The following is a 13,743-nucleotide window of genomic DNA, read 5'->3' on the forward strand; positions in this document are numbered from 1 at the left end:
AACGTCATGTTCAAGCCTTAATTGTCGAACTTTTTCGGGGCTGTCATCTTTTTCCGGGTCCGACTCAGGTTCAAATTGATACGGTTGCACAAATGTGTCCTCAGAGACTCCCGCTGCCATTCTTTCTCCAAAATATGTTGTCAAGGTAACACTCCACGTGTGTTGTGTCAAAACGCCCCACAGAACAGAGGGGCGGGGAGAGCAAAGCTCATTATCATTTAAAGACAGATGCACTTAAATGGCGTACTGAAAACAGAGCTGTTTTTGACCAGGTAAAATAAGTGTTTTCTTACAATACTAATGAGAAATTTTAATTAAAGTATATTACAAACTTTTCATTTAGACCCTATAGAATCATATTAGCTTGTTCAAAAATGGCATTATATGACCATTTTATTATATTATATTCACACGAAAGATTATATAAAAAAATTCACAGACAACATATGTTCACATTCATGGCACAATTCAAACGGGACCAGAAAATAATTATTTTCTCCCATTAACTTGCATTGATGATTTTTCAACCTAGAGGTCCAGCGGGGTTAGCGGAGGGGGCGGGACTTACCAGCTCTATAGAAGTAAAGGTAATTTAATGGCTTTTATGTTCAAAAAATTACTAAGGGAGGCAAGTTATTTTACCTTTGAACACTCATCACCCCTCAAACGCAGTGCTTTAACAGAGTTTCCCCAGGTTTGATCACAAAGACTTTAAGACCTTTTTAAGACCACTTTAATGAAAATTAAGACCTACATCACACCCAAATCCCAATAATGACTATTACTAACAAATTTTTTAATTAAAAATACATTTATTATAAAAAAAAAACTCATTCAACAATACACTGCAAAGTGATGTTTTTGGTAAATAAAGAAATATTCCAAGAAATTAGACGTTCTCTGTCATTAAGCTAATTTTTAATTTGAGGGGGGATTTAGACTTTTTTTTTTTATTACATTTATCTCGCCTAAATGTATGCTTACTCATTGCATTTTTACAATGGGGTAATTTTGTTCTCAAGAATTTACACAACTCAAGGAAGCTTGATTTCAATCTTTGAATTAAATTGAAAAAAGTAGCACAAATAAATACAATAGAATAAAGATACCAATAAAGAGAAATAAAGAGAAAAGTTTTTGCTTAGGTCTAACACAAGTATTCAGAAATACTACAGAGACTGAATAAAGTAATCAAATATAAAATAACACTGGGTAGTATTTTAGTCCTGACTAAATTAAATACATAGGCTATTAATTCTGATTCCTTAAAATGAAAGCTATGTTTTGTTGTTTTGACAACCAAATTAGACATATGGCTGCCGTCACTTTAAGTGCTAGTGCACGGATCCTGTTTTCATTATACGGTCACGTGCGATTTATGCTTATTTAAGACATAACCGACTGTGTTAGAGGATACTCACCAAGACCGAAATTGACATGATTTTCGCATGCATTTGACTGTTAAAGAGATATAATCCACGAAAAATAACTTTTGTTACCCGCGAGCTGTGTGTGAGGCGGCTTTACTCTGTGCATGTGTGCAGAGGAAAAAAACATCACTCAGACAGCGCGCAAGTACCGAAGAGTTTAAAATCGCGTGAATGTTTAAACTGGTCCATTCCATCTATCACGACTCCCGAAAGACGAGAATGTATTATCCCCGTCTGCGCTTAACGATTGCCTTGTGCAACCCATTTTGAGAGAAGAGAGCTAGAAGACACAGCACCGCTGAATCACTCGCGCTGTTTACAACCTACATGCTAGAGTGCATCAATGTTTGCGGGAATTTCCCGCAATATAAATGGCAGACCTGCGGGAATGATTAAAATTATGCGCAATACCGGCGCCGAAATTCGAGCCCTGCCTGTTGAATTTTCACGTTGTTGTTTTTCCCCCATTTCACCTGACTTTGACTTTGAATAAATAGGCTAGTATAATGAAATTTAAGACCTTCGTTTAAAAAATTAAGACTTGGACAACGGAATTTAAGATACCACTTTAAGGAGCCGTTCATATATCGCGTCAAAAAACGCGTGGAGAGCGTGGCCGCACTGTTTCGGTTAAATGTTTCTCCTTTCCACAAGCTTGTACTTGGTCTGAAAAAAAGTGGTAGCGGTGCATCCCTAAATGGCAGTCTTGCACACAATTTTTAAAACGCCCACAAGATGGTGCCATTTATCAGTGAACCGATATAACAAAACCGATATTCGATTATGGAAAAATGCTTAAATATACAGTAGCACCTCAATGCAATACACGAGATCCGGGGGGCGGAGTTGGATCCAGATATAAGGGGTGGAGATTGGTAGGTTTAGGGGTGGGTTTAGGGATTAAGGGGTGGAGATGGGTAGGTTTAGGGATCAGGGGGTGGAGATGGGTAGGTTTAGGTATATGTAAGGTGGGAGGAGTTGGATCTGGATCCGACTCCTCCCCGTGGATTTCATGTTCCGCAGTGAGGACCATCTCTAAATATAGGGAAAAATATTGGTTAAACCAATTATCAGTCGATCACTAGTTTCGCTGCAGAAACAAGGTTGTGTTGTTGCAACAGTTGCGATACACAATGTGGACAGTCAACAATTTAGATCAGATTACAAACGAATACACAAATAATCGTTTTTTGACTGAGTGTAAACACAGCCTTTATCTCATCTCTTAAAAATATTGCCAAAAGCCCTGGTGTGGTGTTTTCCCACCTTTCAGATTTTTTATTAAATAAATTGTCTTCATTTAGTGTGTATAGCATGCCATTTTCCCTAATGTTATTGTAAACAATTATTTACTGCAGGTTATTCCAAAGAAATTTTTTTTCTCTTCCCATGAAACAACTTCCCTGTTCCACAGATTTTACTTGAAAAAGTGTTGCATTACAAAAGTAAAAACAGTCATTCACAAAGACTAAGTATTAAAAAGGTAAAAACTGGCATACCTGAGGCACCTGCTCGATGTCTCGTAGAAAGATCTGTTGGTTTCTGGAAACGGAAGTGGTGCGGTGATAGTCCACCAGCTCGTTTAGAGAGTTAAACTTCACGACCCAAAGGAAGTATTTCCCAGCCCCGTCACGCAGCACTTTGAAATGCTGTACATCATTACCAAACCTTAAACAAGAAGAAAGACAACACTTCACAATTGATACTGAAGAGATTAATATAATGCACTCCTTTGTGTGCCATGATCCAAAAATAAAGCTGTGAACAGAGGTCAGAATGCATATTAACACGTGTATGCAAACACAGGCGAGACGTGCACGATAGCCGGGGATCAAATGGGTAATTGCCCTGATGTCTATCAAAGAGCTCGGCCTGAATGAGACAAGAACCGCCTTGACTCACGCGAGACAGTCAAATCACATGATGACATTCAGCTACATGTCTTTACATCTACACTACTGTTCAAACGTTTGAGGTCAGTGAGATTTCTTTTAATGCTTTTGAAAGAAGTCTCTTCTGCTCACCAAGGCTGCATTTATTTAATCAAAAATACAGTAAAAACAGAAATACTGTGAAATATTACCATTTAAAAATGGTTTTCTATTTTAATGTATTTTAAAGGGGACATATTATGCCCCTTTTTACACAATGTAATATAAGTCTCAGTTGTCCCCAGAATGTGACTGTGAAATTTCAGTTCAAAATACCCCACAGATCATTTATTTGGGTTGAAGCAAAAACACGCCGTTTCCATGCGTGTCTCTTTAAATGCAAATGAGCTACGGCTCCCCACCCCCCTTTCCAGAAGGGGGCTGTGCCTTTTCTGCTCGTGCCATTCTAGCAACAACAAAACAGGAAAAACAGTATGGTGCCATTTCTAAGAACACATTTTTGCATTCTGCTGCACTGCTTTTCCATTGTTCTCCATGTAAACATTTGGGGCCATTCAAACGCAAGGTGTCGAGACATGTTTTTTTTTTAAGTTAAACTTCTTTTAGCGTTTCCTGTGCGAGACACTGTAAAAGATACGAGACAAGCGCAACACGCCTGCCTAGAGAGTTTACGTAGAAAAAGCAATGGAAAAGTAGTGCAGTGGAATTATGGAAAACATGTTCTTTGTTCATTGATATACAACAACAGAACATTTAGGATGCCTGAGACAAACACTAGGTACGCAAACTCGATCTCAGGCATCCCTGTGCTCCCGGTCAGGACTCGGACTTGATTAAACCTGTAGTGCTGGGAATGTCGACGTACTTGACAGACAGTGAGAAGTCTCCAGGCGCACTCTCGCTCTCTCTAATGAGGAAGGCTCCGTCGTGCCTCTGTTTGTTTAGGATCTCCTCCGCTCTGGCCCGTGGAATTCTCCCGAAGAACCACCTGAGAACGTATGAACACACAAATATAAACGTTACTATTATATCCGAACAAAGACATGGTATTGTGAGAACTGAAAACAGAAGAGGTGGAAAGAGAGATGCTGAAGACAGAGATCAGATGAATTTCACTGATTTACATGGAAGTGTGGATGAATAGAAAGGAGGATCATTTTCAAAAAGATAGGCAGCACAGAGAAAAATCCGTTCAGAAGAACATCTACAGAGTTTAGAAGATCAACAAAACAGTGATCAGTGATCAGCACAGATTGTGTGTGAACAAAAAAACATGCAGATGTGGTCTGCCTGTGGGTTTCTTCTAGAATAAAGCTGGTCTTTCTTGTACAAGCCAGTTTATAAACCATCTAATTCTATATGTCTTTACTGAATGAACTCAAATTTCAATAAGACTTGCTGTGTTTGTGCATGTGTGCGGCAAAGTCAGGTGAACTGGGTTAAGCAAACCTGACAACCAAATGCCTTTATTTACTGGAGAGACAAGAAACAGCTGACAGATCCAAAGTGCATTTACTGTGTGGTATTATAACTGATATCCAATGTCATCACTGCGCTTACAGACCCTAGATGGAGTACATGCCATATTTCATTTGAAGTAATACTAATAATAAAAAAGATGTCAATGGTTGCATTTTAATTTTACAAGATTTACATGTAAGAATAGTTTTACAAATGATTTACAGTTGTGCTTATGTTTCATTAATAAGGTTCAATGCTATAATTACTGATCATTCAAAAGGTGTCAATCAAAAAAGAACCCCCCCAACCCTTTTTTACAGTGGATTAAAAAAACCATAAGATAAATATATAATTATATATAGGCCTACATACATATGTCAAATGAAAACGGTTATATTTTAATTAGACAAGATTTACATGTAACAAATTTTTACAATTTATTTACAGTGTAGCTTGTTTCATTAATGAGGTCCAACACATTAATTACTGACTGATCATAAAAAAAAAGAGACAACATTTCCAGTGGATTAAAAATAAATTCAGAAGTTAAGGATTGTGAAAATAATATTAAGTGAAGATACTGCATCACACTGAACAGACTATTGAGTGCAACAGTTGGGTACTTGAAGTAAAAACCTCATTAATTTTCTCCACAGGGAAATTGATTTTGAATAATAACTTATCAACCTTTAAAGACAGACCTACTGTGAGTTACGAGGTTGTTAGTCGATCAAATCGATGGTATTTGCTTCTGATGAATAACGCAGCCTGCATTATTGCAGCTTATTTTTGAATTTTTTTTAACAGTGGAATTCCTGGCGAAAAACTACATTACCCATGATGCTGTGCAGAAAATTACACCAGAGTGTCGAAAACCACTAGTGAAACCACTAGTGAAGAATCCGGGCATGTTTTTCAAAAGTGCTCTCAGATTTGACAAACAGATCATCTCAGAGTTCTAGCTAAAGTAAAATAATGTTTTTATTTTAAGGACTTTGAAAGGGTGATTCATGCTTTTATTTCAACAAGGCTTGACTATTGTAATTCCCTTTCTATGGGTATTAACCAAGCATCTCTTAACCATCTGCAAATGGTACAAAATGCAGCTGCTAGGCTCCTTACTAGTGTGCATAAACGAGAGCACATTACTCCAGTTCTGATATCTCTGCATTGGCTTTGATTTTAAAGTCTTCTTGCTGGTTTTTAAATCCATGAATGGATTAGCTCCCGTATATATATTTCCGATTCATAATCAGTTCACAATCCTGGAAGGTCTTTTAGGTCAAAACCAGAGTCTGTTAAATGTTCCTCGGGGCTAGACAAATCGAGAGGAGATTGAGCTTTTGCCGTTGTTAAAGCAAAACTTAAAACCTCTCTTTTTTCTTTGGCTTTTAATTGTAGTTGATTTGTACTGTGTCTAGTCTGTTCAGTATTCTGTTCTGTAAATTATGTTGTACATGGTATTAAATGTTGATGATATTTGATATAGTTTACAACGCCTTGGTCAACAATTCTTGTTTTTAGTGGTGCTATATAAATAAAGCTGAGATGAGTTGAGAAGAAAGCAACACGCAGCAAACTATCTCTTTAGCTCCGCCCATTCCCATGAAGCACTGCGAATGACGTCATCGAGTCGATCTCCCTATGTTCTCAATATACTGTAATATTTGTGTATATATGCATACTTTGCAATAAACTTTCAATTATTTTTATATATATAATCAATATTTGTAAATGAGTAGTTTTATATTTCTTCATTGTTTTTTTATTCGATCATGCGGTTCCCAATGCTTTTATATATATATATATATATATATATATATATATATATATATATATATATATATATATATATATATATATATATATATATATATATATATATATATATATATATATATATATATATATAAAATTTTAAGTCCAAAATCAGCTCTGCTGAAAAAGGGAGCAGGCACTAATGCAATCTACCAACCCTCACACCTTTATTTGTATTCAAATCATACATGTAGTGAGTAAATATGATATGAATATATACTTGAAAAAAAAAAAAAAAAAAAAAACCTTTAACAAATAAAACCATAACATTTATGCTCCCAGGGGGTTACGTAAGACTATTCATAAAAACACTGGCTGTCTCCACTGTACCTGCCGAATCTTTCCTGTCCGCTTTGATGTGGACAGCACAGACACACAAACACAGAGCATGTGACCAGGAAGTGACATGAAAGCACTCTAGGGCAAATTCCACTCAACCACCGTCTGCACGCCGTGTCTCTCTCCGCTCAAACACGTACATTTACATTCCCTGTCCTGATAAGAAACATCCGCCTCCTCTTCCCATAAACCTGGCCAATCTTGTGTAATGTTAGCTGTCCTTATGATGTTAAAAAGCGTCGGTGGTGTATTTTCTGGGATGTCAAACAAAGCGAGAAAAATAGTGTTTGAAAAAAAACAAAAAAAAACCCTTTCTGCGACTGATGACACCACTGATGCAAAATGATCAATATTCAATTATCTGTTAAAGAGAGGAAGCTATTCATAACAAAGGCCCTCCCATAAGGACACCACAGCCGAAACTAATTTCATGAATTCTCCTTTATTTATAAGTTACATATTACTGTAAAATTTAAATATCAAGTTAAAAATAAAACTTAATGTGGTCATCAAATATTTGCATTGTGATTTTTCAGATAAAAATACTAAAAAAGAAACAAATGTATAGCAGAAACAAATGAAGGTGAACTCTTAGGGCTTGAGCCAGCAAGAAAACACTCAGGACACCTTAGCAACCAACTAGCAACAACCTAGCAACCATTCAACACACACCAAACAATCAGAGTACCTTAGCAACTTGCGTTACTAACAACCTTCTGGCATCATGGCGGCTAACTGTTGCTTTATTTCCATTTCAGAGAGTGGGGAAGAAGGTCTTTGATTGGAGGATCCTGTTCAGAGTCTCATTGTTTCATTACAAGGGTTTCAATTCTCTTTCTCGGGCAAATATTAGTCAATCATTCATTCATTCATTCAATAAAGCGCGAGAAACACTGAGACGAATGAGGAAGAGAGTGGGAGGAACAAACCGGATCATGTACATGTACAAAGACTTTGAGTTCAATCAAGCTGATTGGTATCAAAAGGGCAACAAAGCGTTCCCACGAAAATCATCAGGAAGTTCACCGACAAAAAAGAAGTAACTCTGCAAAATGCACAAGGAGGGATTTGGAAAAGTAAACAGACCTGAGAATCTGTGACCTGAGACGATTAATGATATAATTCCTGAAATGTTCAGATTAGAGCTCACACATTATTAGTCTCTCTCTCAAGGCCGATGGACTACAGAGTTTCTTTAAACGTACAAGTCTCATGCCTTTGTGCGCAGTTGAACGCAGAAACATTTAATTTAAAGTGAAGTTATTTTGTTGGATTGTTTAAAATATTAATTACGAGCTCTAGCAGGAATTCTGCAAAGCAACAGTTAAAACAGGCTAAAAATAGCCAAGGCCTTACACATACACAATTAATAAAATAAAATAAATAAATAAATAAATAATGTATGCATGCGTGTGTGTGTGTGTGTGTGTGTGACTGTGTGTATGTATGTGTGTATGTGTGTATGTATGTGTGTATGTGTGTATGTATGTATGTATGTATGTATGTATGTATGTATGTATGTATGTATGTATGTATATATATATATATATATATATATATTATAATATACAGTATATTAGTAATATACAGGTTTTTATTTGTAGTTTCTTATACAACACCGTTTAAAATTTGAGCTCTGCATTTATTTTCTTTTTCGAAAGAAATGAATACTTTATTCAGTGAGGACGTATTAAATTACAGTCAAGACACGTGTTGAATAAAATGTTGCAAAAGATTTATATTTAAAATAAATGCTGTTCTTTTGAATTGATAATTTAAGAAATGTAAAAAATATACCAAAACCAGTTATTTAAAATTGCAATATTTCACAATATTACTGCTTTTACTGTATTTCCCCAAACTTGTAAACAGTTTTGTGTGTGTGTGTGTGTGTGTGTGTGTCTGTCTGTCTGTCTGTCTAGCTATATATATATATATATATATATATATATATATATATATATATATATATATATATATATATATATATATATATATATATATATATATATATATATATATATATATATATATATACACTCACCTAAAGGATTATTAGGAACACCTGTTCAATTTCTCATTAATGCAATTATCTAATCAACCAATCACATGGCAGTTGCTTCAATGCATTTAGGGGTGTGGTCCTGGTCAAGACAATCTCCTGAACTCCAAACTGAATGTCAGAATGGGAAAGAAAGGTGATTTAAGCAATTTTGAGCGTGGCATGGTTGTTGGTGCCAGATGGGCCGGTCTGAGTATTTCACAATCTGCTCAGTTACTGGGATTTTCATGCACAACCATTTCTAGGGTTTACAAAGAATGGTGTGAAAAGGGAAAAACATCCAGTATGCGGCAGTCCTGTGGGCGAAAATGCCTTGTTGATGCTAGAGGTCAGAGGAGAATGGGCCGACTGATTCAAGCTGATAGAAGAGCAACTTTGACTGAAATAACCACTCGCTACAACTGAGGTATGCAGCAAAGCATTTGTGAAGCCACAACACGCACAACCTTGAGGCGGATGGGCTACAACAGCAGAAGACCCCACCGGGTACCACTCATCTCCACTACAAATAGGAAAAAGAGGCTAAAATTTGCACGAGCTCACCAAAATTGGACAGTTGAAGACTGGAAAAATGTTGCCTGGTCTGATGAGTCTCGATTTCTGTTGAGACATTCAGATGGTAGAGTCAGAATTTGGCGTAAACAGAATGAGAACATGGATCCATCATGCCTTGTTACCACTGTGCAGGCTGGTGGTGGTGGTGTAATGGTGTGGGGGATGTTTTCTTGGCACACTTTCGGCCCCTTAGTGCCAATTGGGCATCGTTTAAATGCCACGGCCTACCTGAGCATTGTTTCTGACCATGTCCATCCCTTTATGACCACCATGTACCCATCCTCTGATGGCTACTTCCAGCAGGATAATGCACCATGTCACAAAGCTCAAATCATTTCAAATTGGTTTCTTGAACATGACAATGAGTTCACTGTACTAAAATGGCCCCCACAGTCACCAGATCTCAACCCAATAGAGCATCTTTGGGATGTGGTGGAACGGGAGCTTTGTGCCCTGGATGTGCATCCCACAAATCTCCATCAACTGCAAGATGCTATCCTATCAATATGGGCCAACATTTCTAAAGAATGCTTTCAGCACCTTGTTGAATCAATGCCACGTAGAATGAAGGCAGTTCTGAAGGCGAAAGGGGGTCAAACACAGTATTAGTATGGTGTTCCTAATAATCCTTTAGGTGAGTGTATATATATATATATATATATATATATATATATATAGTGTATCTATCTATCTGTATAGTGTATCTATAGATCACAACTAAAAAAAGTTGTTATATATATTTATAACAACTGCTGAATTAAAAATAGAGTAAATATTGTGTAAAAATAAATAATTTACAAATATTTGAAAATATAAGACGTGCAACATCCACTTGTCAAGTCTGTTGGTATATTCTGAAACTGACACTTTCAGAGTTTAAAACCAATCAGTTTAGAAGTTCGGTTCTAGAAATCAACTCTTTTGAACCATTTTAATGAATCGTTCAAAACAATGATTCACCAGCATGCGTGTTATTTTAAGCTATTCTAATACATAAATATCAAGATGTACATTCTAAATGATGTAATAAATGAACAACATCTACTATTGCTGTTCATCAGTCTTTCACTCTAAGCATGCTTTCCAATGGCAGTTTAAACTCATCACGCATACTGGAGACCCTCGCTCCTCTGAGCAGAGCTGTGTACAGCTGTTATAAAATAATTACAGTAAATCTCCTCAATAATACAGGCAGATTCGTCAAACAGATGTCTGCAATGAACAGAAACACACCAGAGGAGTTTCTCTCAGATTAGTGAATTGAAGTCATGTCAGAGAAGTCAATGAAATGCCTGAAACCTGGGCCAAATACCAAGAAAATGACTCCTGTGGAAAGTCACAAAAGATTCAGCACAGTTCATTAAACCTTAAATTCGAAAGAAAAATGATTCTGAATTAAGCTTTTCTGAAAAAGAGGAACTATTCGAGTCATTTCATTTGGTGACACTTTGTCTTTAAAGCGGTGAATGATCTCAGAGTGGTTTGAAAGTGTAGGTGGCGGAAGTATCTTATACTCACGGATGCGCCTTCATCTCAATGTAGTTTTTAGGAATGAAACCGTCTTTGCCGTTTAGTTCTGCCTTGTACCAGTTCTGATCACACTCTTCATTTAATACCTGCGAATAAAAGAGAAGACGATTAATACTGATTAAACATGATTGAAGATTATCCAGCGGTAGTTGTACTTTACTACATTGCACCATAGTTTGCATGTAACAGGGTTCCTGCTGAATTATCACAAGCATGTGAGACACAGTGGTCAAAACCACTATCAAAGAAGCCAAACATCAAACCAGCATTAGATAGTTAAACATCTGTGGGAAAGTGTAACGCAAGAGTAGTCATGCTAACTCCCAGTTCAAACCACCTGCGTTCTGGTCATTTATCTTATTTTAGCATCAGTATGAAAATGAAAACAAATGTGTGTGACTGGTGATGTACTTTTAATTTGATTGGACGCTAAATGTATCCATCGACTGAGGCTTTATCAGTTTAGGTTTCAGAGATCCACCACTCTGATTAAATCAATTACATTTTCAATTCCAAATGTCGAAATTTGATTATTTTTGTTAATGTCTATAAATGATGCTGTTGGAAACTATTAATTCTATCCAATGAAAGCAATAAGACCCCCAAATGGGAAACCCATAAAAAAAGGTTTAAACTTTTGCCGTTATCAAACACCATCCCTATAAGTTAGCAGCAAATAAAAACATCTTAAAACTTAAAAAAATGACAAATTAAATATTATACATCTAATTTGGAAAGATATATCCTTTGGAACTCATTTTAACATCACGTTTCTATTTCTGATGTGCTGCACAGCTACTCCAGCTATTTAATTTTTCCTTAATTGCCAGAAATTAATTTATTATTTACAAATATGTCAACTGATTGTTACATCTGTGAATGTGACTTTAATTCATTTAAATAAGATCTGGCCATTATCAAAGTCAGCTGTTTTCTGATCCATTGCTTAATTCATCTATCTTTTTTGGCATATTTATCGAAATTAAAATTATGTGTTATTATACGATATGATATATCGGACGAAATTTGGAATTTTTTAATTATAGGCACCGGCAGGTTTTTCTCATAGCTGATAAGTGTCGAGAGCAGCTTTCATTTTTGACAGTGATGGGACTTTTATTTTGACAGCAGTAAGAACGCCAGCAGCTGAGCACAGATGCTAGCATAGACATTAAAGAAATGTGTTATATAAATGATGCTGTTGGAAACTATTTATCCTAAATAAAGTCCAGTAAGAGCAATAAGAGGTCCAGATGGGCAAACAAACACACACACACACACACAAAAAAATAAGGTTGCAATTTTTGCTGTAATCACACACTATCCCTTTTAGTTACCTGTAGATAAAAACCAAGATCTTAAAACCAAATGTATAAAAATATGACAATTAAATATTAGATATGTCTAATATGGACAGATAGATACTGATCAAAAAATAAAAATAAAATTGCCCTGAGATCGTTACAGCAGAGCAGCTTTTGAATTTATTCCAAAGGGAAAGCATGGTGCCTGTATTTCAGATTCTCTGCATTGGCCAATGTCCTTTTTAAAAGCATTCAGATGTGAGAGGGAAGGTGGAGGACCAAATATCTGCCAGAGAACAGACTCAAAACTGTGGTTTGGAGGAAACAGAGCATGAAACATCCTTCCGCTGCAAAGATTGATGGGTAGACAACCAAAGGAAGAGGAGAGAAAGAGAAAGCCTGTCATCAAGGGATGGACCATTGACCAAAAATGGGTTGGGAACAATTAAAGAATGTGAGAAGAACATCCACTAAACGTCCAACCTGATGCTCATTTCCACTTGAAATGGCTACAAATGAAAACAGAAAACCATGATGGTGGATTTCATATGTGGTTTTAACACCTGGTTTAGCACGTTCGTGGTTCACTTTTACTTTGAGTTTTGCTTGTGAACAATGCACATGAGAACTACAGCCATCCACAATCCAACTATAACTTAACTACAGTCACGATGTAGGCTTTAGTACAGACGTACTCAAACCTGCGAGTAGTTTACGCTTAGAAATAAGCCAGTTTTCATGATGCATGGTAAGTTATGCATACAACGTACATTTTTGACTGAACATTGACAGATCATTTTAAACCACCTTTAAAGATGTAAATCAAAAGTCAATGACAACATTTCCAGCTAATGCAATCTCTGACCACACCTCAATTTACGCAACAGTCTTCTTAACATTAAAAGAAACAAACAGACAACTTCTAAACATACTCCTTCCCATTTTTGGAAACAATGATTGTCTTTTTTTGACTCACACATACAATTTGCTTTGTTCATTACTGGAATTAAGTGGGTGCCCAGTCAGAAGTGTAGGAGGACATGTTGGGCGGATTTCAGTGCAGCAACAGAGCAATGAAACCCACAAAGAGGAATACAGAGAGAATTGATTGTGCAGTCCTCTCCCTGATGCATACTTCAAACATAATAGGGTGCTAACAGCTCTCTGCTAAACCCAAAAGACAACAATGAGATTGACACCATCCACTCAGCGGCTTCAATCTGGAGTGAAAGCTACAGATGGCCATCATTTATTTAGAGAGGAAGAGATCTCGCTAACTGCCTGCATCAAGTTTGGGTCTGATCATTTACCCAACCACACATACCGCTTCATCGACACGAAAGGCCACGTAG

General features: G+C 36.5%; 1 protein-coding gene across 3 annotated transcripts in view; it reads right to left on the reverse strand.

Annotated features, from left to right (window-relative positions):
* grb2b (growth factor receptor-bound protein 2b) overlaps positions 1–13,743 on the reverse strand; it is a 42,003-nt gene that overhangs the window by 4,043 nt on the left and 24,217 nt on the right. For all 3 annotated transcript variants that reach the window (XM_081381689.1, XM_081381688.1, XM_081381690.1), the window contains 3 exons: positions 11,076–11,173; positions 4,188–4,310; positions 2,930–3,098 (listed from right to left, as the gene is read on the reverse strand). In XM_081381689.1, the coding sequence (XP_081237815.1) occupies positions 2,930–3,098; positions 4,188–4,310; positions 11,076–11,173 (390 nt within the window). The remainder of the gene's footprint in view (positions 1–2,929; positions 3,099–4,187; positions 4,311–11,075; positions 11,174–13,743) is intronic.

The sequence above is a fragment of the Scardinius erythrophthalmus genome (assembly GCF_964197995.2).
Source record: "Scardinius erythrophthalmus genome assembly, chromosome: 1".
Taxonomy (NCBI): Eukaryota; Metazoa; Chordata; class Actinopteri; order Cypriniformes; family Leuciscidae; genus Scardinius; species Scardinius erythrophthalmus.